Raw genomic sequence first — 25228 nt, 5'->3', positions numbered from 1 at the left:
TCGTCATGTATGTATGTATGTATTTTCGATTTACTTGTGAATATAATATGTATTTGTATTTCTCGGTTGATTTTTCTACATTTTTTTTTCTGATTCTGGATTTTTGCCTTTAAAGTTGAAAGAAAGATTGAGTGAGAAAAAGAAAAGAGAAATTGTAATGAATGTTGACTTTGTTTATATGAGTAGCTTGAATGATTCCCCTTGACTAAGGGAGTAAATGTTGGAATATGTGTCATGTGTGTTAACAAAAGTGTGTAAATAAATTCACTCATAAATCTGGCGTTATAGTGTTGGCGTTGTTTATTAAGAGTAGCGTTCCTTGTTTAACAGTATTTGCTCAGTATCATCTAAACCTTTTGAAAAATCATCAATTAATCCTATTAGTTGTGTGTTTATAATGTTGCTACATATAATGTGTCCTAGGATTTTACATGTGATGCTGGTAAAAGATTCTGATCTGTAGTTTCCTGTGGTTTTCTTTCTGGGGAAAGGTCACGGTTATGCATCATTTTGTATAGCGCTATAATAAACTTTATTTTAGCGAAATAATTTCTAAAAAAAAGGCCTACAAAAGGAAGAACATAGAAAATTTACACAAAAATTATTATAAAATTAAACTTTATTCTGTTTACATGATACACAAAAAGGCTAGCTTATTTTATTTTACAAAGCTTATATCAACTTACTCTGTCTGATTTCTTTTTCACCCACATCATTCACGGATTAAGTTTACACTTTGTATAATTATTCATTGACATAAGGAGGACATAAATAGAAAAATTTAACCAATTACACGATTAATTACTGGTAATTAATTATTTTGTTTAATAGCAACAAAATTTAATACTTCAGCATTCACATCTATGGCTAAATTTGTTTGGTTTAGTCCTCTCAAATAATTGTTGACGCTATTTCTCACGTTTTCCCATCAACTTGATACTTTCATCATTTATTTATTGTACCTAACAAAACATGAATCAATAAAAAAATTACTTAATTATTTAATTAATTATTGGTAATTAACTATTATGTTTGATATCCAATAATAGAAAAAAACTTTTACATTATAGGTAGATTTGGTTTTAAGGACGCAGTTTTTACCTTTGTTTTTTTTTTTGTTTTTTTTTAAGGTTTTAAAAAATATTTTGCTTGTTCACTTTATGGATGAAACTCTCTACTATCACAAGTTCACTTTCATTTCATTTAGTAATATTTTCCAATTTTGACGACTGAGTGATTTAGTTTATATTCATCAGTAGTCTTTAAAATCATTATTAAACTGATGGCCTTATACCTTTTTTTTCATTTATATGCAGACAATCTAGAGCTGAACAATGAAGATGTACTCACTTGTGTGTTGCCGTCTTATTCTGTGTGTTTGGGAGGAAACCTCTGCTTTACCAAGTAATAACAGACATCTGATTTTACTGTATGAGGCAAAACATGAATAATTTACAGACTTATCTAAGTATTACCCCACTAAAACTCAAACTAAACTAAAGAACTCTTGTCAATTTTAGTGTCCCTGAAAGGGGAACAGATTCGATTCGTTTTGTGTGGTCTACCTGTCCGTCCTTCCGTCCCTATAAGATCTCGTAAACTAGAAAAGATAGAGAAAATCCGACTTTAGACCATTCAAATTTCTGATGCAACGGCTACTTTTTCTTTTCTGAAAGCCAAAAATCTAATTTTTAAAATCAATTTTTTTTCTAAATGTGATCAGATACTATTGAGTGAAAGATGTGAACATTATACTGCATTAAATAAACATAATGGATTATAGTTATACCAATGGAAAGTCGGGTGTTGTTCCTAGCTTTATTCTGTTTCTTATGGCCGGAACATATATTACAATGAAATGTCACAATCTCTTTCCTTCTCTTTCCCTTTTTGCTCTCTGGAACCCCATTTTGTTAGGGTTTTTTTAAATGCCCCCGACACACATGTAGCCTACTGCAAAAGGAATGCCATCTAATATAGATTACGTCTGCATTCTAGATCTAGAAGTAGATCTAGACTAGTTCTTAAGAATTCAAAATGAGAAGTTTAGGTCTAGAGTCTAGTGTTAGATCCATATACTTATAGTAGTAATAAATAATCATTAACCCATGCATTAAACGCTGACCGATTTGTTAACGCTGTACATTACAAAACTGTCTGTGTCAAAATCAAGGGTTCGTTACCCGGTGTGAACCAAATGTTGGAACTACTTTTTTTGTCCTATTCTATTTGAAATTGTAAATAGAGGTATTGTCTTTTTTTAAATATTTTTTTTTATTGTAAATGATGTTCCACTCTGGCAGTATTTCAAGAGTAAATAGTTGAAACATAGATTATAGAGAAGGCCTATGATAGATTATAAAGTATTAAGATGAGCTAGGCTATATACGCCTGGTTTAACCTTGTGTTAGCGTTAAAACTCATTAATGAAATGCAATGAAATAACATTAAATGCTTTTTTTTCTTTGATTAGCTAGGGATACTGCAGAGCTAGCAACCTTACTTTTAGGACGAAACAGAGCTAGAGATCCCCCGGATATGTTTATTCAATTAACCGATGCCTTTTGGAAAAACTTTACTATTTTTTCTGAAGATGTTAGTAACAAAAATTTTATTTTAAAAGTATGTTTAATTAGTCTAAAATGTTTTTTCAGAATAGAGCCTACACTACGTCATAATGATAATAACAAATGGTATTCTGCCTATTTAAGAGTGGAAATAGTCCACGGTATTTCTCTATCTCCGCTTTGGTTTTGCCTACCAATTAATTCTTTGCCTAAATTTCTCCATGTTACTGTATATGGTTTCATGGTTGATACGTAATATACCAACTATCTCTTCTATTGCTAAATGAATGATCTGAAATGTAAATTCTGAAAGTAAAAAAAATATTACATGCCTTCAGCAAAACTGTAAAGTCCTTTTGTGATGATGTGTGTCCTTTGGCTAAGAAAAGTGTGGCATGATAAGCTTAAGTATATTTTTTAAATGTAGAGCAGCCTATATAAATAACACATTTGAAGGGGTTGAGGAATTGAAGTCTACTACTAAAAAACTAAAGAAAGGACTTTCATTCCTAATACTAACAATTTACTAATATAAGTTATATACTCTTGCAAAAATGTCATATCGGATTAAATATTTAGGTCGTCCGAAAACTAATTTATAGTTTCGGTGTCAAAATAAGTAACAAAAAAGGTTCGTTTTTTCAATTAATGAAGCATATTTCTCATTCGTATTATTTCCTGTAATAATGATTCATTATTGCAAGGCAAGGAGTCTTTCCAGTGTGCTTGCACTATCAAGTTCTTCTATTACAATTCAACTAATTTCTACATAAGACGGTGCGCAAAATGTTCAGGAACACCTATTTATTTCATTAACTCATCTCTAAATACAAAGAAACATTTGAGTCGAGTGCGGGAATACCCTCTGAAAAAGTGTTCAGATAAAAGAAGCATTTGAACAACTATAACAGTCAATCTAAACACTTCACAGTGTGGCCAATTAGTTAGCAATTTCTTTCCAAGAAAATAAAAAAAAAAACAACTCTCAAATCGTTAGAACCGTTTTCAAAATGTCGAAGTGTCCTGGATTCATCCAGTTTTTAACTTTTTTAACGCATGAATAACCAATAAGATAATAGGAGGAATTTTAAATAGGAATGACACTGATTTACATGATATTGAGAGATTTCATTGTTTTCTAAGTCTTCTACAGTTTTTATCAGTTTTTGTTCAAGACGGAGTTATTAGGACCAAATATTATAAAAAGCATCAAGTAAAACTCAAAAGTACAGACAAATATTAGAAAAACGATTGAGCTCATAATGGGAGGATGTTATGCTTTGTCTATCTAGATCTCCATAGCCAACATGCGAAAGTTGGCTAATCCTAGAGTACCTGGCCCGGACACATGATTCCATTTTGTAAATTACGCCGCCTTACTACAAATAACTACAATATTATTAATTGCATTAGGTTTTCGATTCAACCAGCTACCTATTGTAATTAGCAATTGACGCCAATCGACCAGATCTACTTTTTTATTGATAAGCAAGAAAAATCCGCACAAATAATCGATCTTGAAGTGCTTTTCTCCCATACCGTTAAAATAAACGGAAACTAATAAAACTAATAAAACTGTCCGCTATTAAACGTGTCGCTGCTGAACATGAGGATGATCTTAGGAAGATCAAGCCCATTCACAACGTTCTGCACTTCAATATCACCTCATCTCACCTTTACATAATCTAGTTTAGTTGCGCTATTCATATTACGAAAAAAAGGAGTTTAATGCAACAAAATGTTTCTGGAGCTCCTCTCCAGACCCCGATGAGGGAGGAGGAGCTTAAAAGATTCTCCCATATCGCCTAGCTTTTGAAGTGATCAGGGTTGATCACCTTCAACTTTTGTTAGTCTTTTGAACCGTGGGAGAATCATTTCTCTCTGTCGTTTGTCTTGAGTAGAATAATTTTTTTTATCACAAACCCGTCCATTCTTTTGTTTTGTCTTCTAATCTCTCTCTGACTCTTCTTCTTTTTTTTTCTGCTATTGTTCCCTAAAGGAAAGTCTTTGCAAGCCCTGAGGACTCTCATATAAGATGTGAATTCCAGTTTTCTTATCTTCCCGTTAGTCGAGAATCAAATATGTTGACCTGTGTTGATGGTCAAAATTATTCAAATATTTTTTTAATGATTATGGTTAAGCGCCACCCAACATTTATTTGTTTAGTAACACCATAATGCCATACTGACTAAATGTTTGTAAAATGTTTTACATGTTTCGGATGTTCCTTCAGAGTTGAAGATAGTTTACCTCCTAGTCCAAACCTCCCGCAGGACGACGGGGGATGGGAGCGGGCAGGGTTTGAACCCTCGACCGTCGATAAATCCGAAAGACAGTCCAGTGCGCAAACCGCACGACCAGGCAGCCATCAAATTCGATAGTAGTTCTTTAAACGATTACACCTTCACCTTTCTTACGCGCTAACTTTAGAAACAGAAAAAGTTGTAATAAATTCTGATTGATCTCCCTATTTGAGAGGCGCTGTCTGTGATGTGTGATGATACCTTTACAAAACTCAGAGTATCATATTACAATTCATTTGAGAATTCATGATTCAACTGAGTGCACATATGACCAGAAAGTGCATCTGCCTGAACATTTTTTTTTAGATAACATCACTTCTTATATTGTCTGATTGTAGCGTCTTGTTAAAACAGATAATCAGTTTAGTCATGAAAATGTTTTGGACTTTTAATGACACATTTTACTGCCATGTATTGCTTCGGAATTGTAGATTAATTGTATGTTGAATGCATCTTTCTAATCAGGTAATCCCTCTAGTTTTTATACAAATAAAACAAAACAACAGTCTACACAAAGAGGGCATTGCTGTGGTGGAAAAAGACAATGGTTTCAAAGTCAAAGAATATTTTTATAAAGATGGCGGAAAAAATTATAGGTACAAATTATAAACCTAATAACATGTGATAAAATATAATAAATGATACTAGACAGATACTACCCGCTACCCGCGGGTCTTAACTTGCGTATTGCTGATATAGTCTCCTTTAGTGCATTAGAAACAATTAAAGAAAATAATAATGTTATAAGTAAAGCGAATGCATGAATTCATGAATAAAAATATCTATATTATAAAGTAGAATGTGTGGTGTATGTATGTATGGATGTATGTTACTTATAGACATCAAAACCGCTTGACCAATCTTGATAAAACTAGGCAGGAATGTTCCTTGGGTACCAACTTAGACCGTAGTGTATGTATTGTAGCCCTAAATCAAACTTAAGACCCTCAAAAAAAAAATAGTTGTCCGACTCTATTACAGCTATAGTATTTTATGGATCTAGGCCATGTCTACAATGTTGACATGAGAAAAGATAGAAAGGATTTAGCCCTAGATCTAATTTTAAGAAATACACTTTGCGCAGATAGTTTTTTACTTTGACACACGAAAAGACAAAAGAAGATCCATTGATTTCATTATATAATAAAATTAACCCTCAATTTTGTGTTTCAAAAGCATTTTTTACATTAATTAGTTCCTTATATCTGTGATTACAGATTTCCTGACGAACATTCTTTCATTAGACAATTCCGTAATGAATCGCGTACTAAATATTAATTCGTTTAATTGTTTACTTTATAATCCATCCCTAGATCTAAAACTCTAATTCAACTCTAAGATGATAAAACTTCTCTTCGCACAGATAGTTTTATACTTTAACACATAAACATATTAATTAAAGTCCATTCATTTCATATTTTGATCAAATAAACATTCAAATTTGGTTTTCTAAAGCTACATCTGCTTACGAAAGCTGCGAAGCCGAGTTGAGATTGGCCTAGATCTATATTCATTCATGAATCGCGTACTAAAAATTATTTCGTTTAATTGTTCACTTTATAATCCCATTTATTTAACAAAGCTATTGCTCTTTTCGTTTTTAATAGATAAGAATGTATCGACTTCGCGTAAACCATTTTCGCAAAACTAATTTTATTTTCGTAGCCAAAGAGAAATAACGTGAAAGGATCATTAGCTACGTTTAACATACATCTAAATCCAATCCACTAGATTATTCAAAAGCAAATGTTTTAATTTAAAAAAAAATGGATTTAAGCCTATTAGCTATTTTTACATTGACACATTCGCTTTACTTATTACATTATTATTTCGTTTAATTGTTTACAAAACACTCTCAGTGACTATATCGACAGTAATGCGCAAATAAAGACCCGCGGGTCGCGGGTAACATATGTCTAGTTATGAATGTAGCTAAACATAGCTAATTGACCTGAATCCAATTTTTTATGAAAACATTGGCTTGTGTATAGATCTATATTTAGAAGCACGCGATATCAAGAATAGATATGCACTCAAGGCGTACGAATGTAGGCCTATGTAAAAATGCTTTAGAAAAACAAATTTGAATGTTAATTTGATTAAAATATGATATGAATGGACTATAATTAGTATGTTTGTGTGTTTAATTTAATTATAAAACTATCCTTGCGAAGAGAAGTGCTTAGAGTTGAATTAGAGTTTTAGACATAGGAATAGAGAGATCTGCAACATTTCGGGTAATGTCTAATGAAAGAATGTACGTCGGGAATTCTAAATTCGCAGATATAAGAAACGAATTTATTGGAAAATGCTTTTGAAACACAAATTTGAAGGCTAATATTTTTTTTTAAAAATGAACCTAATAGACTATATTTTGTATTTTCGTGTGTCAAAGTAAAAAAACTATCTGCGCAAAATAAAGTTTTTAAAATTATATCTAGATCCTTTCGATCTTTTCTCATGTAAACATGGCCTAGATCGATGAAGTTATAATGCTTTCATAGAGTTGGTCAACTTTTTTTTTGATGGTCTTAAGTTTGATTTTGGGCTACAATACATACACTACGTTCTAAGTTAGTACCCAAGGAACATTTATGCCAAGTTTTATCATGATTGGTCAAACGGTTTTGATTTCTATTCGGCACATACATACATACATACATACATACATACATACATACATACATACATACATACATACATACATACATACATACATACATACATACATACAGACATACATACATACATACATACATACAGACAGACAGACAGACAGACAGACAGACAGACATACATACATACATACATACATACATACATACATACATACATACAGACATACATACATACATACATACATACATACATACATACATACATACATACATACATACAGACAGACATACATACAGACATACATACAGACATACATACATACATACATACATACATACATACATACATACATACATACATACATACATACAGACATACATACAGACATACATACAGACATACATACATACATACATACATACATACATACATACAGACATACATATGCCTTACTTTCTACTTAATAACAGATGGGATTTTATAGGGCAAACAAATATTATAAATAGTAATACACAAATGTAATACAACAAGGAAAAGAATAATGAATGGATTGTCAATGACTTTCACGCTGCTTTAAAATGTCCCAGCCGAGTAATCTTACATCTAATTATTGCTTCTACCTTCATATCATATTTCAATTGCTAATTTTTTTTGTATTGACTGATCCTCGTTAATTGTTACAGTTACTTTTAATATATATATATATATATATATATATATATATAGTTTTTCTAATTATCAAAAGTGTAATTCACAAACTGTAGCTTGGGCCTCCCCCTTAACCAAATTTTGTTTTCATTATATAGGTTCTTATATATCAAATAGCCTTTATAAGTCTAAATAATGGGCATAGCCGGGGGGTGGTTGGGGTTCAAACGCCCCCCACTGAAATGAAATTCTCCTGCGGGGGGCGGGTCGAAATTTAGTGACTGATTTTTTGCTTTGATTTTGTTTATTTTAGGTGAGATTTTAATACTAAACCATCACTTGCCCCAGCGCAGCCGAGAAGGTTTTGAAATTAAATCCCATCTACCAGTGGGCTTTGCAGTTATATCCCCCTCTTCTATAAAAGAAAACAAAAAAATGCATACGACAATCCCCGAATTCCAAGAGCATAGCTAAGGAAGATTTCTATTTTAAAACCCCTTCCGAATTTACGACAAAACCCCCTCTTCAATATAAAACTATCCATACATCAGTCACCAGATTCCATGAGCGTAGCCAAGAGGGGTTTTGTGTTTAAACCCCCCTCCAGTGAGGTTTTAAGCTAAAAAATACCTCATCAATATAAAAAAAATAAAGCAAATTACACATTCAAAATGCTATGAGCGTAGCCCTCATCCAGAGCGCTTTTTTTAAGTTTAAAAAATTCCTTTAGATGGTTTTGAGTTTGAAAACGCCCATCAGACAGTTTTGAGGTTGAAAACATTTCTTTAATATTATTCTAAAGCAAACTACAGTCACGAATTTCCATGAGCGTAGCTCAGGGGCTTTTGAATATGTTTAGTTTAAAACCCACCAGATGATTTTGACGATAAAACTTCCTTTTTTGATATAAAATCTAAGGCAAAGTCACCTTATTCCAAGAGCGTAGCCAAGAGAGGTTACACATTTCTACCAGTGGCTGGGCTCCATTAATAAAGTGCAGTGAATAGCATGGAAGTCATTTGCCGAAATTGAAAAATATTTAATGTGGCTCAACAAGGATGGCTAAGACGAATTTTAGGAGTCAGTTATAGAGATCGGGTCTCAATCAAGGAAATCCTTTGCCGAACTAGGAGCCGACCCCTTATTTAGGTTGTGACAAAGCGTCGCATCAGGTTTGCTGGACATGTTTTCCGACAAAATGAATTACGTATAATAAGAGTTGCGATTACATGGATGCCTGCCATTACGCGGAAAGCGCAAACATGGGACATCCTAGTACAACTTGGCGCCACTATTTCATGTAGATCCTCAGAGCAGGTGGGAAGAGGCTTCTGACATTGCTAGTGACAGCAGCTTGCCGGAGTTGCCGCCCAGTGCGCTGAACGGCGCGGGAAGATCTAAGTAAATAAGAATAGCAGATTAGCGTTTTGGAATAAAACTTTTTAATAGCAGGATAATGCACAGTAGTTACCTCAGAATATGCATTTTTGTTGGCTTTCAGTACCGGAAATAGTGCTTGGAGATGGGGCTTCGTCTTGCTGGCAATGGCAGGGAGTCTAAAATTTTTTTTTCTAATTCCAGAAAGAACCTATTCTAGGGTACAATTAACTTCTTCCGAAAGAATGAAGGGTCAGAATAAAATAAAGATTAATTATGTGTGTGTACACACACATAGGCCCTACACACGCGCGCGCGCAAAAAAATTCCTGCCTACGCCAATGGTCTAAATACACCACTGTCAGTGAGTAGGACGTGCCCTATAATTTTGTGCTACACACACTTTCTTTGTTATTATCTAGATCTATGTGTGTGTTTCCATGTGTGCTAATCTGATATTGAATATTTGACACACAGGACAAATCACGAGGAAGTCAAAAAAGAAGAAGTGGAGTACATTAAAACTTGTGACAAGACTTTTATCAAAGCTAGTACACATGTCTACCATTTCAGATGGACAGTTTGTACCTTTGGTGGAGAAGTAAGATGAAAAGATACTGTTTCCTTCAATTAATATATATCCTGTACTCTTAAACGAGCATTTCTTTATGTATGTATGTATATATGTATGTATGTATGTATGTATGTATGTATGTATGTATGTATGTATGTATGTATGTATGTATGTATCCTATACCCTTAAGCGAGCCCTTCTTGTATGTATGAATGTACTTGTGTATGTATGAATGTATGTATGTACGTTTGTATGTATGTATATATGTATGTATGTGTATATGTATGTATGTACGTATGTATGTATGTATATATGTATGTATGTGTGTATGTATGTATGTATGTATTTTAGTATAGAGACGGACATACATATATACATTTATACGCCTTACTTTCTGCTTTATATATATATATATATATATATATATGTCAGGGTTCTTTTATATATAGATATGCTTGGCTCTTGTCTTTCTAGACTTTGTCTTGGCTCGCTAGGGGGTTCTTCAATATTCAATTACAATTACTTAATACTTGCTTAGTTACTCACAAAAGAACAATTACTACTAGATACACTGAAACTCCAACTATAGATGCCCATTGAAATGCGAATAATACTTTAATATTCAATAAGCACATAATGAAATCTACTCGCAAATGTTATTAATCAACTATCACCAGTCCATCGACTTTCATGTTGTATACATATATAAACACCAGTCCAGGAAGCAACTATCCAACCTTCCTGGACCGGGAGCAAGACCTCACTAACTTAACACATTCTCTCGCACATTCAACCGAAGACTAACTCATTCAGTTCATAACACGTGCAACACTTCGCATTCATAACAAGGGGATATAACAATCATACCAAAATATCAAACTAACATTCATTCTCGCCATACCTCCCCCTGACAATATATATATATAAATGAAATTCTATATCTTGATCTTCTCTATACAAAATGTTTTATTGTAAAATGTTTTCCATGTTTCGGATGTTACTTCAGAGTTGATGAAAAATGACAAAAAAATATTCCCGAACCATTGGCCACATTGGGAAAACTCTAGGTCGACTGTTATATAGGTTTAAAAATGTTTCATTGTAAAATAAATGCTGGCCTAACATCATTTTCTTCGAATGAGTTCAAAAGAGAAAAAAAAAGACTGCCGACTTTTTGCTGACATCACAGGTTAAAGCACTAGACTAAACCACTTCTAATACTCTAAATCACTCTAATGATTTTCTGACATTAGTTGGGGGAAAAGTAAAGGCGGTTGGTCGTTGTGCTGGCCACATGACACTCTCGGTAACTGCCATCATCTGCCTTATAAACCACAAGATCTGAAAGGGGAACTAAAACAACAATTCTCGTATTTATTTTCTAGGGCGAAAATAAAATAGAAAAAAATGTGAGAGTAGATTTTGGAAGAGCGTTTTTTTTTTCTTGATAGGTACAAATTGAAAGTGACGAATATAATTAGCGCTGTAATACTTTAATTGTAATAATTTTTAATGATCCCTGAAAGGTGGAAAAGTCGCTAAGTTTTTTGTATTCTGTCTGTAACGGAAAGATGTTTGCGCTCCATCAAGGACATAAGGTGAAAAAAAAAACGCAAATGCCTGTATAAACAATAGATAGGGACTGCTTATAGTTACGCTGGGCAGGGAAGAACGTATCTCGTATGGGGGGACAAAGGCTGTCTTTTTTTTTGTGAGCTGAAAGGTGGTCGGTGCAAAAGAGGTGCCAGGAAAAGCTATAGAGACCAGCAAAGGTGCCAACTTGCTTTAACTGACATAGAAGAGAGCATCTGGTTGCAGGTGGCTTGGGAACGAGACAGTTGGAGATCACTTACGAAGGCCACGTGATGCACATTTGAGGCTAGAAGAAAATCTACTGCCCATGTTTGACGTAGACAGCAAAAAGAGCATCTAAATCGATCAGCGGCGGACTACGGTTACGTCTGCGCTGGATGTGGCACAACAAAAGTGGGTCGGAGCTGGTAGTTCGTATGTACTCTGCATACTGCACTCCGCAATACTCTTTGGTCTCTATAACAAGCCTTATTATTATATGTATAGAGTTTGGGTGTATTTACTCATGATTTTCTAATGAAGCTTTACATTCAAAAGTTGGACTACTCAAAGAGGTTCATTTAGTACAGTTTTATATAGGCAATGTTTGACATTTGTTTTAACTATGATCTGTTGCACGCCTCCTCCACCCACCCTTTTTTCATTATTCATATTAAACGAGCTGTTATTATCATCTGAATGATTTCCCTTGGAAGAGAAATCGGCTCGTTAAATTTTAGCATTAGGCTAGAAGAACAATGGCGTTAGCCTATATTAAGTTTACATTAGTAGAAAAATAATGTGTAAATAAATTAGTCACTGTGGTAATTTATATTTAATCTTTATTTCTACTTCTAGAACCCGCCGGTATTTATAGGAACATTGACTAGGAAAGGAATGTATTTCTCGAATGAAAATAGAACAGCCTTTATGGAAAAGGAAACCAGGTTCGTCCTTTACAATGTACTAGCTAATATAACTTTTTAAGGTTTTCTGTGTTCGGTCCGATTTACTCCTTTTAAGCAATAAAATACAGTAACATACACAAAGAGGAGAAAGCGATACGAAGAAATGTGGGAGGCAATATAAGGAAAGAAAAAAAAGAAGAATGTTGAAGAATCAGATAGATTTTGAAATACATATTTAAATAACTAAACATTATCGAATACTTGATATTAAAATATTTTTTTTTCCAAATAAAGAATAAAAATTACTTTGTGCAACAAGAGTAAGGGTTGGGTTAAAAATTTGATTTAGGCCTACGATAAGAAAAAAAAAGTGCATAGTAATATTATAGTATTAAAAGCTTCATTATCTAATAAAGGTTATGTGTTTTAAAGAGAAGGAAATGTTTTTTTTTTTTTTTTTTCATAAATAGAATGACACTTACGCACATTTAAAAGTATGTTTGTTGTTAAGCTATAAAAGCTATAAATCTACGTTAAAAAACAGCTTCATGACTCGACCATATATGCAGACGCTTCTATAGAGAACAGTACGAAAGGTTCTTCTTAGGAGAAGAAAAAAAATTGTTTACAAAATATAACAAGTTTTTTTTTTGTTCTTAAAAAAATAAATTCACGCCCCCTTTTTCAGAAACTTAGGAAGTTTTTGTTAGTAAAAGATTTTTAAATTGGAAATCCGATTCTGTTTTAGATGCTTATTGACCAATTGTAATAAACACAGCGGTGATTACGTCATATTTAACGAGAGTGGGAATCTCTTATACAATTAAAATAGACGAAATCAAGACTGATTAAGTAACGAAATTAGTAATTATCTAACAACAGTCACCAAATTCTTTGAGCGTAGCAAAGGGGGCCTAGAGTAGACCTATATATAAAAAAAAAAAAAACTTCCATAGATGTTTTCGTACTTTTGGTCAGGAAGTCCTTGAAGAGAGATTTTCATAACTAAAAAGGCGAGTCACTGAAAAGGAGAAAGTTTGAACTAAGGTGAAGAAGGACACAAAGTCTTGTGAGAGGGGTGGGGGGCTATACGAGGAAAAAGAGGCACGACTTTAGGATGGTTGGTCTGTAATAAGTGTCACGAGTCGATACTGTGACCTAATTCGACCAGTTGTAGAAGCCCAGGTCAGGTCAGAGATGACAGGAGTAAACAAGTTAATTATAGTCATCCAATCAGAAAAAGAGGTTAAGGGGAAAAAATAGCATACGTCAGCGTCAAGAACAGGGGTTCTCAACCTGTGACTCGCGATCCCCATGGGGGTCGAATGACCATTTGCCAGGGGTCGCCTAAGACCATTGGAAAATTGAGGGGGGGGGGGGATTTTTTTATCGGATTTTTTTTCTTTTTGTTTCTAATGTGTTGTAACAAGCGTATTTGTACCATAGTGGTGGTAAGAGAGTGAGACATTACTCAAATTACGTGTTCATTATTACCAAACAAATTGTGAAACGATCGTCAAGCTTCAATGAAAAAAAACAAAGCTGGGGTGACAACTATAAACACGACCTACTGGCAGAGGATACAGAGGACATTTTGAGTGAATGTAACATCCTTGTTGAAAAGTAGACATGTTTTTCTAAATTGGTTCTTTGTTTTTTTTTTGTTTTTTTTTTAATATAATTGTCATTCAAAAATAGATGCTGCGGTCACATCTCCGTTGTTGCAGAATACATTTTACAACAAATGAATTTACTGTCCAACAATGCGTCGAAACACTATTGCGCGATCAAACATTTCTTTGGTGAAGATCTAATCGCGTCAATAATACGCCATCGTAATATAGTTAAAGGAAATAAATTCATTTTGGACCAACTCATGAACACGGACTTCGAACAAAAGAAAGTTAATCAAAGAAAAGAGAATGACGATTATTTTGCGTTTAGTTTTACTTCAATAGTTCAAGCAGAAATTCAGAGACCACGATGCAGCATTTGTAATGAAGTTCTCTCTGCCGTATGTATTGAGGCCGAACAAACGTCCGAGCTTTGTCGAAAACGACATCCAGTGGTTTAGTTTTGAATTCTGATGAAATTCAGACTTGACTCAGATGGAAAGCACCATAATTAAAACATATCAGCCTAAGAAGCTTCTTATTTTGGTAGCTCCCAGAGATCCGAAATCTCACACCACTAACAAGGAGTTATTGTCAGCAACCACAGACATTGCTTGTTAATAAATTTAGTGCAATTAGCATACCTGATGACACTTTACACAGGAGATTAGTGACATGTCTTCTGATATTAAGGAAATAATGTTTTCTTCCTTTCCAATATTTAGCATTCAGCGTGATGAATCCATAGGCGTTTGCAGATTGTAGATTGATTACTAGTTGCGGTATAGATTAGTCTCTATGCAAACCTCTATAAACGACCTCTACAGCGATTGATGTAACTGACAAAGTTGGTTAAATTTGAAAAAGTAAAAGACCTCTTGGAAAAATACTTGTGGTGTCTGCACAGATGGTATTCTAACTATGCTTGGATGTAGGTCTGGGTGTCAATGTTTGGTACAGAATGAGTAACCATAAGAATACATTGTAACTCATTGTATGATTCATCGACATATTTTAGCAACGTCAATAGCAATGCATCTAAATATTACTCTTCAATGTTAGTTACACAATTTTGGATCAATTGTTAGCAGTCATTCTGTTCTATATGAGATTTTTTCTAGACTTCCTCCTCCATTTCCTACACTGTATCTTTGTGAAACAAGTTGTTTTTTTTTTTTTTTTGCCTGTCAGTTATCAAGTCTATATCTAGAAATAAGCTTGAATTCCTAATCTAGTGAAATAAAAACAAGCTCAACATTCGCACCAACTTTGGCGTGTTTGAAAATTCAGTCTCATCGTCTTCCTTGATTAGTAATACTTTTTAAATTGTAAATTATGTGAATATTATAAACATGCAATGAAAAGTAAATAAATAAAAATCATAAAATCTGATTATAAAAAATTAAATCAATTTTTTTTACACTAAATAAATAGGATACGTTTGTAACAATTAAATTAACATCATGGATATTAGTTATATACATTTTGATAACCATTTTATATCATTAGCTAAATCACATTTACCTAGACCTATGACAACAAAAATTACGGTTGGTGTTCGCCTCTAGTAAAAAATTGTATTTGGGGTCGCGGATCTAAAAAGGTTGAGAACCGCTGGTCTAGAAGGTCACAGGTAATAAAATAATTAAGGGAGAAGTGTCTATAATTCTGGAAAGTACGATTGAGAAAAGTATAAATTAGGGGAAAGTTAGTTAGTAGGGATCCTCGTATTGCAAGAATTTGTTATAGTAACGGTCTTATGTTTACTGTTTGCGGGTCGTAGTTGAAGTTATACTAGTTGAGGTCGTTGTATCTTTAAGTTATTTCAGTAATTAGTTATAACAGTTAGAGTTAGCATTAGAAAGTTTCACTCTATGAAGATATTTCAGTCAAGTTATGGAATTGAGAATTTACTTCTATTTGTAATTTGAAGAAGTTTATTGAAGAAGTCAAAAGAGAACACCGATGTTTCTTGAGTGTCTTATCAAATCATTCATATAATCTCCGGTGTGATGATTCTGTTTAATCAATAATTAATATAGGAAGCATTACCAAGAAATAAATAAACAAAAATCGTCACAATAAGTATAAACATTGGCAATTATTCTTTGTTAACCGTGCTTTGAATTACATTGATAGCTTTTAATCAGTCAAGTTATTCTGCTACGTATATGATTTATACAATCATACAATTTATGAATAGTAGGCCTATTCATGGTTGGAGTATTTATCTAATAGCATTGAATTCACCACAGATATTAAACTCTAAGAAAATTGAATTCAAAATAATCCCTCTCCAGTGTGTTACTATATATGCACTGCCGAACCTTTAGACGGTACGTTAGTTTATATATATTGCTCAAGTGTTTGGACGAGAAGAAGTAAAGGAAAGTTCACTCTTTTATTTCTGCGGATAGAGTTACCCAACGAAAAAAACAAGAGGGGGGAGAACAAGTAGTATTCACCCGTCACCACGGATGACTGCCTGGTCGTGCGATTTGCGCGCTGGACTGTCGTTTGGAGGTTTGGACTAGGAAGTAAACTATCTTCAACTCTGAAGGAACATCCGAAACATGTAAAACCTTTTACAAACAAACATTTTACAAACACTAAATAGCAGCGCCGGACTTAACCATTGTGACCAAGAAGTCATGGAAAGAGAACATGTAATCTACTATGTACATTCACCCGTCACTAAATAGCAGGGCCGGACTTAACCATTGTGGGGCCCTATGCGAAACGGATTTCGCGGGGCCAAGTTTGGGTAGGGAAGCGGACAATAAGTGAAATTTAAGAGTTTGTATTAGAAAATAAATTCATCTATGCATTTTATTCATTCTTTACTATGTACAGAATTACTTTACGAGCCTTTCGTGTAGCAAAGTCATACAGTATATCATAAAATTTTTATTTCCTACATAGATCACGCTCAATAGCGAGAATGTTTCAATCTAGCTTTGAAAATTGTTGACCTCAAGTAATTCTTCATTAGTTTGAGGCGCAAGAAGCTTCTCTCACCAGATTACACAATTACGGCTAATGCATAATGCCGTTTTTATTTATCGCGCGTAGGATTGGCGTTAACCATATTGAATGACACCCCAAAATGACAATTGTTGTATATATATTACCGTATATTTTAAGGATTTTTTAGTATATTTTGCAATTTCGGGAGATTTCCAGGAGCTCCTGGTAAATCGACAGGAGGGCGCGGAAATCTGTTTTAAGTTATAAAATGATTTAATTTTAATAATTTATACACCTTGAATTAGCGCGGGTCCTATGAAAGTGCGGGGCCCACTGCGGTCGCAAAAGGCCGGCCCTACAAAATAGCGGCATATTGTTACAAATGAACAGTGATAGGTAGAGGTTAACGTATGACCCCGACGAGATAACACAGCAGCGGGTGTTCCCTGGAATGTACATGTATAAACAGAGACAGGATGTTACGTGTCCTTACATGTTATTCCAAAAGGTACTAGCAATGTCCAGTGACAGATAGAGGTCACAACTTGTGACCCCGGCAAGATGACACTGCAGCCGATGTTTTCTGGAATCTACATGTATAAACAAAGACAGGATGTGACGTTTCCTCACGTGTTATTCCAGAGGATATTAGCCGTGTTTGTGCAACTTTGGACAAGCGATTAGGGACTCTATATAAGCCAGAGAGTTAATGTGAAAGTCAGTCGTATGGAGTCGTGAGTGAGTCGTCGGTACTGTTGTCTACTGTGCGAGACAGTAGAAGAGAAATGTGTACGACTCGATGCAAGGTAAGTAGGGTAGAGTTAACTGGAGTGGACTACTGTCGTTAAAGTCTATACAGCGAACTACAGTGGACTTGAGCCGTTACAGTCGATACAGTCGATGTAAGACGTGTGCGGCTCTGATGTGGTAGACTTGAGTACGTCTTGGTTCAGCTTTGGGAGACCTGGAGCGACACTGGAAAGTGTGTCGTTGGTCTGTTCTGTGGAATACGGCTCGATGCAAGTTAAGAAGAGATGAATTGCAACGAAGTATAGCTAACTGTAAACTGACAGATATTGTACAGTCTTCTACGCTACATGTTACAGTAACGAATTGTTAGAGTTAATAGTCATTAAAGTTATATGAAGCTGAAAGTTTAGTCGTCAAGTTCTTTACAGTGTTTTCATTTGTGTGCCTACTAGTACATTTAGCCAGAAGATTCAGAAATACGTAACAATATGCTACGCCACCGGTCGACTAGTTCTATGTAATTTACTATGGATATAACCATGGGCATAGCCGGGAAGGGGGAGATTTTAGGTTCACTCCCCCCCCAATGAAATCCCCCCGTAGATGGTGGGGGTTGGTGCAATTTTGTGACTATTGTTTTACTTTCATTTTTTTTTTTATTGCAGGTGAGATTTTAATGTTTAAACACCACTTACCCTAGCGTTCCAATGGTGTTTCGAGATTAAAAGCCTCCTTTTTAATGAAAACAAAATAAAGCTAACTACTGTCACAAAATTACATGAGCGTATCCAAGAGGGGGGGGGGGGGTGGAGATTAAAACCCCCTCTTCAATAAAAAATAATAAAACTAAACTAAAGCTAACAATTCCATGAGTGTAGTCAATGTGGGTTTTGAGTTTAAAGTCGCCTTCCAGAGGGCTTTGAGTTTAAACCCTCCTCCAGGTGGGTTTGAGGTTAAAGCCCCACTCTTCAATAAAAAACTAACTAGCAAACTACAGTCACCAAATTCTATGAGCTTGCCAAGGTGATTTTGAGTATAAAACCCTATCCAGAGGGTTTTGGCGCTGAAACCTCTTCTTCAATAAAGAAAACTAAAGACAACTGTAGTCACCTCAAGAAGTTGAGGGTAGCCAATATAGTTTTGAGTTTAAAACCCCTCCTGTCACTGGGCTCTATTAATAATTTTCGTTGAATAGCAAATTTGATATTTCACCTACAATTTGTAAATAGTGGAGTAGCAGGATATTGCGATGTAAACACTCAGAATATGCAATTATTGTAGTATAGTGCTTGGCGAAACCAATGGAGCTCACAGCGCTATCCCAGACCCCCTAGCTGGTAAAGGAAGGGTGTCTACTGTCGTTTCACTAATCTTAGAAAGAGCCTATTCTAGGGTACAAAAGACGCCCGAAAAAGTGAAGGAACCGGATGTTATGAAAATTAATTTAATGTACTAGACATATGTTACCCGCGACCCGCGGGTCTTTATTTGCGCATTACTGTCGATATAGTCACTGAGAGTGTTTTGTAAACAATTAAACGAAATAATAATGTAATAAGTAAAGCGAATGTGTCAATGTAAAAATAGCTAATAGGCTTAAATCCATTTTTTTTAAAATTAAAACATTTGCTTTTGAATAATCTAGTGGATTGGATTTAGATGTATGTTAAACGTAGCTTATGATCCTTTCACGTTATTTCTCTTTCGCTACGAAAATAAAATTAGTTTTGCGAAAATGGTTTACCCGAAGTCGATACATTCTTATCTATTAAAAACGAAAAGAGCGATAGCTTTGTTAAATAAATGGGATTATAAAGTGAACAATTAAACGAAATAATTTTTAGTACGCGAGTCATGAATGAATATAGATCTAGGCCAATCTCAACTCGGCTTCGCAGCTTTCGTAAACGAATGTAGCTTTAGAAAACCAAATTTGAATGTTTATTTGATCAAAATATGAAATGAATGGACTTTAATTAATATATTTATGTGTTAAAGTATAAAACTATCTGTGCGAAGAGAAGTTTTATCATCTTAGAGTTGGATTAGAGTTTTAGATCTAGGGATGGGATTATAAAGTGAACAATTAAACGAAATAATTTTTAGTACGCGATTCATGAATGAATATAGATCTAGGCCTATCTCAACTCGGCTTCGCAGCTTTCGTAAACGAATGTAGGCCTAGCTTTAGAAAACCAAATTTGAATGTTTATTTGATCAAAATATGAAATGAATGGACTTTAATTGATATATTTATGTGTTTAAGTATAAAACTATCTGTGCGAAGAGAAGTTTTATCATCTTAGAGTTGAATTAGAGTTTTAGATCTAGGGATGGGATTATAAAGTAAACAATTAAACGAATTAATTTTTAGTACGCGATTCATTACGGTATTGTCTAATGAAAGAATGTTCGTCAGGAAATCTGTAGTCACAGATGTCAGGAACTAATTTATGTAAAAAATGCTTTTGAAACACAAAATTGAAGGTTAATTTTATTATATAATGAAATCAATGGATCTTCTTTTGTATTTTCATGTGTCAAGGTAAAAAACTATCTGCGCAAAGTGTATTTCTTAAAATTAGATCTAGGTCTAAATCCTTTCTATCTTTTCTCATGTCAACATTGTAGACATGGCCTAGATCAGTGTTTCTCAAACTGTGTGCCGCGTGCCGCCGAAGATTTGCAGGTGTGCCTCGGGAGTTTTTAGAACTCCACACGTGCAGGCGTTACACAGGTCTGCCTACTATTAAATTTTTATTTTACGTTGCGATGACATCTCCACTTGCAATGACCAGTAATAGAAGTGGAGCGCTCCATAGTGACGGAAAGGGGTGTTAGCTATTCAGGTTATGGAATTGTCCACTATACATATATTATTATAATGACTCAAATGTAAGCCGCCTTAGCAGACACACAGCAGTTCTTGAATTGATAACGATACGATAATAATAAGCGATGCGTTTCATGAAAATTTTTTAGGTGTATGCTAATAATAACAAGTTATCACTAAGCCTTATTCATTGTTATCCATGGAGAAATACGTTAGCAAGAATGAAACTGCGAAAGTGTTAAATGAAAAGCAAGGAACCAAACGAAGGTACAAAGAAGATCACATCGGATATGGTTTCATATCTTCGGGACCTGAAGATGCTCCATTGCCATTCTGTCTGATCTGCAATGCAACTGTGTCGAATGAGGCGCTTGTTCCAAGCAAATTGAAGATACACTTGCAAACAAAATATCCAGCTATAAAAGTGCAACCGAAAAAATACGTTGAAAACATCAGGGATCAACAAAATAAACAAGCTAAGAAACTTACAAAGAACCTAAAGCTGCCAGAAAAGGGATTAATTGCAAGTTATAAGGTTGCTCGGTTATTAACAAAAACGCAAGAAAGCACACACAGAGGCTGAATCAATCATTGCACCAGCTTTAGTAATAGTTGTTGAAACTATCCTTGGAACCGATGCCGCCGAAAAAGTTAAAAAAGTTCCTTTGTCAAATGATAATATCTCGCGCAGAATTGAAGACTTATCGTCAGATTTACAAGATCAAATCTGCGAACACTTCGACGTGACTGACGATGAATTGTCTCTGCTGTGGTCTCTTCAGGTTGATGAATCCACTGACGTTAGCGGCAAAGCCCAGCTGCTAGCTTTTATTCGGTTCATAAAGGATGAAAAATGTGTCAACGAATTCTTATTTTGCAAAGACTTACCAACTACGACCAAAGGCGAAGATATTTTTAAAGTGGTGAACGAAAACATTTTGCTCTTCAAACTACAGTGGAAAAACTGTGTCAGCGTTTGCACCGATGGCTGTCCTTCCATGCAGGGAAATAGAAAGGGATTCGTCACTCTTGTGCGTCAAGAAAATTCAAATGTAGGCCTATTAGTTGTTCACTGCATGATCCACAGAGAAGCTCTTGCCTTTAAATCTTTACCGAAAGATTTGATGTCTGTTCTGGATCACTTGATTGAAGTTGTAAACTTCATCAAATCTCGACCGCTTGTATCCCGACTTTTCTCAGAGCTTTGTGAAGCAATGGATTCAGACTACAAATGTCTCCTGTATCACACCAACGTTCGTTGGCTCTCCAGGGAAAAATTGTTAAAGCGTGTCGTCCAACTCAAGGCTGAGCTGGTTTCATTCTTGGAGGCTGAAAACAAAAAAGACTTTGGATTTTCTATTCATGACGAGATCTGGTGGGTTAAGGTGACATTTCTCTCTGATTTATTTGTCAAATTAAATTCATTGAATTTAAGTCTTCAAGGACCATCGGAAACCATCATCACTGCATCCTCAAAACTAAAGTCATTTGGTGAAAAATTGTCTTTGTGGCAAAGTAAGATTTTGAAAGGAGTCTTCGACTGCTTTCCTACGTACTATGAATGTGCTTCAAATAAAGAAATCTCCCCCGAAATTCTGGACACTTTGACACACTTCTCGGTCAGCATTGCAGCATTACTTTCCAATAGTTGGAAGTAATGAATATGGATGGGTCAGTTATCTATTTGGAAACAATGAAGCTACAAATCTGACAACTGAAGAAGCAGAACAGCTCATTGATTTAAAAAACGATGCAGTTCTTAAGTCAAGTTTTGCCGAGAAAAGCCTTGATGTCTTTTGGATTTCAATCAACAAGTTATATCCTGCAATCAGTTTAAAAGCAATCAAAATAATTCTTCCATTTGATCTTCATGGTTTTGTGAGTTTGGATTTTCAGCATTGACTAAAATCAAATCTAAGAAAAGAGAGAGACTTCTTACAATAGACGATGAAATACTAGTTTGTTTGTCGACTCTGGAGCCTCGATTAGATCGCATTTGCTCTAAAAAACAAACAAACCGGCAAACCCTTCAAATTAAATGTAATACTTCAAAACAGGTAAAATACTTTTTTTTCCTTTATATTATAAAACAACTGTTGCTCTTCGTGATGTGCCGCGAAATTTTTGTTGTTTTTTTACTGTGCCGCCAGACAAAAAAGTTTGAGAAACACTGGCCTAGATCCATAAAATACTATAGATGTAATAGAGTCGGACAACTTTATTTTTTTTGAGGGTCTTAAGTTTGTTTTGGGGCTACAATACATACACTACGGTCTAAGTTGGTACCCAAGGAACATTCCTGCCTAGTTTTATCAAGATTGGTCAAGCGGTTTTGATGTCTATAAGTAACATACATACATACATACATACACCACACATTCTACTTTATAATTTAGATATATGTTTGTGTGTGTGAAAGGAAAAAAATTCACACCCCCACCCACAAGAAAAAAATCCTGGCTACTCCCATGACTGTAACATGTCTGTTCAGCTGGTAGTGGAATAATCTAACCCATGATATGCATATAGGCACACACTAGTTACATGCTACGTGTATATATCCATGAGTCACAATTCATTGGTTTCCCAAGCTGACTGGCACTTGTGACAAAGATCACTTAGAAGTATTTGTTCTAGATTTTTTGAAATAAGATTGACTTTTTCTTTGTGTCTCTAGTATTTCTTTTCCGTTGTAGTTTTATATTTTTTTATATTTTGAAGTAATGATTCACTGATTTAGACATAAGCCTAAGTGAACTTTTTTTTAAAAAAAAAGGGGGGGGGTCTGATTTGAGAGATGTTGTATTTATTATATAAACTATTCATTTATTTACAGAGGCATACTGCCGAAACATTTGGATCCGTGGACCTCAAAGGATGATTAAACAAGTGATACATATATTGTTTTCTGGAGAAATAAAATGTTAAAGAAGAAAACAATTCAATAAAAAGATAAAAATATCAACCCTTTGTTAAGCGTGCATTTATGTTATGTTTTTTTTTTTTTAGTGGCCCCCGTAAGGGGAAAAGCTGCTATTAGGTTTGTGCAAAATATGTCTGTCTGTCATACTCAGATCTCGAGAATTAGAAGAGAAATGAAAAATATTATTTCACCATGCGATGCGGCTTGAAAAGATTAGGTGCAACGGCTACTTTTGGTTTTCTAAAAGCAAACCATTTAGTTTATAAAATTAATTATGCAAGCGATTTTTTCATAAAAATATACCAATTCTAAAACAATATATAAATTTAAGGGAGATAATGTTACGATATGTTAACAAAGAAAGACATTTTTTTTTTTATATTCTGTATCACAAAGGCAAATATATTTATAAAATGTAGGAAATGTTCACAACAAATATAAATTTTAAAGTTTTTTTTTCTGGTCAACTATCTGCTAAAATTGAAAGAAAACATTTATGTTTGTTTAATAAAGGCTAAAAAATACACTTTGCATGTAAATATCACGCACATTTTTTAAAATGGACTTTTTATGCTGCGACTTTCGTGCAGTAGCGTGACAAGCAGTGGCATGACTTGGTACTAATTAGTTCCCTCAAAATTTTTTAAATAATCAGATTTTATTTATTTTTTGTTAAGTGCCCCCCCCCCCACCAGAATAAAAGACGCTTATTTTTGGTGCATTTTGTCTGTCGGTCGGTCTGTCCATCACATTTAGATTAAAAACAACAATTCTAAAAGCTAATGAAAATCTGATTTAACCTTAAATATTCCTTCCGAAACATCTCAATAGTTATAAGCATCTATAATATATTGTTCCAGATGTTTTTGTGAAAAACAAACCAATGTCAACGAATGTTTGTTTGCTCTTCTTATATTACATTTAATTTCCATGCATAAACATTGCAAAAACACATGATCATTAATATGTTGTTCCGTTTTTTTTATGTAAATAGCATATAAATGCTAAATGAAAATCTCTATAATGACCTGTATTTCATTAACAATAAAGTTGTTCCGGATATTGTTTTATGAAAAACAAATTATGTCAAATGATTGTTTGAAATCGCATAATTGTCCAATATTAAACTTATATTCCTGGACAATACGTCACTATAGTTAAATTATCGATATCAAATTGTTCCTTATTTTCATCTTAAAACAAATTTATGTCAAATGACTTTATTTTTTTTTTAAAAATCGTCAAAAGGTTGTTCAGGATTTTCAAATATGAAACTAATTTACTAGAAACGATTATTGAAAATCACTTTTTAGACTTATTTTACAATTAATTTTCTTGCTGAAACATTACGAAAGTTTTTTAATAGGTAAAGAATGTTCTGGATTTTGTTTTGAAAAAGAAATCGACCTACATTACTTTAATTTTCTTAAAAATTGTCGCCGAAAATTTCCGAAATTTATATGAAAAATCGACTAACGCCAAATAACTGTTTGATATTCCTCAACTAATAAATAAAACAAATAATCTTCTTCTCATTTACGAAAATAGGTTGTTCTGGATTCTTTATGTAAAAT

General features: G+C 34.1%; 1 protein-coding gene across 1 annotated transcript; it reads left to right on the top strand.

Moving 5' to 3' along the window:
* The first annotated feature begins 1316 nt into the window (after positions 1-1316).
* LOC106060184 (uncharacterized) lies at positions 1317-23696 on the top strand. The gene is made up of 6 exons (XM_056040202.1): positions 1317-1404; positions 2474-2595; positions 5336-5466; positions 9992-10115; positions 12519-12607; positions 23568-23696. Exons 1-6 carry the CDS (start codon positions 1335-1337, stop codon positions 23614-23616), a joined length of 585 nt encoding a protein of 194 aa, XP_055896177.1. The 5' UTR covers positions 1317-1334; the 3' UTR covers positions 23617-23696.
* The last annotated feature ends 1532 nt before the right edge of the window (positions 23697-25228 follow it).

The sequence above is a fragment of the Biomphalaria glabrata genome, chromosome 9 (genome assembly GCF_947242115.1).
Source record: "Biomphalaria glabrata chromosome 9, xgBioGlab47.1, whole genome shotgun sequence".
Taxonomy (NCBI): Eukaryota; Metazoa; Mollusca; class Gastropoda; family Planorbidae; genus Biomphalaria; species Biomphalaria glabrata.
This window is presented reverse-complemented; position numbering and strand designations above follow the sequence as displayed.

Coding starts and splice junctions, on each gene's coding strand:
- LOC106060184 (XM_056040202.1), top strand. CDS start 1,335: ATGAAGATGTACTCACTTGTGTGTTGCCGTCTTATTCTGTGTGTTTGG. Junction 1,405..2,473: donor GGAAACCTCTGCTTTACCAA/GTAATAACAGAC, acceptor TTCTTTGATTAG/CTAGGGATACTGCAGAGCTA. Junction 10,116..12,518: donor TTTGTACCTTTGGTGGAGAA/GTAAGATGAAAA, acceptor TTCTACTTCTAG/AACCCGCCGGTATTTATAGG.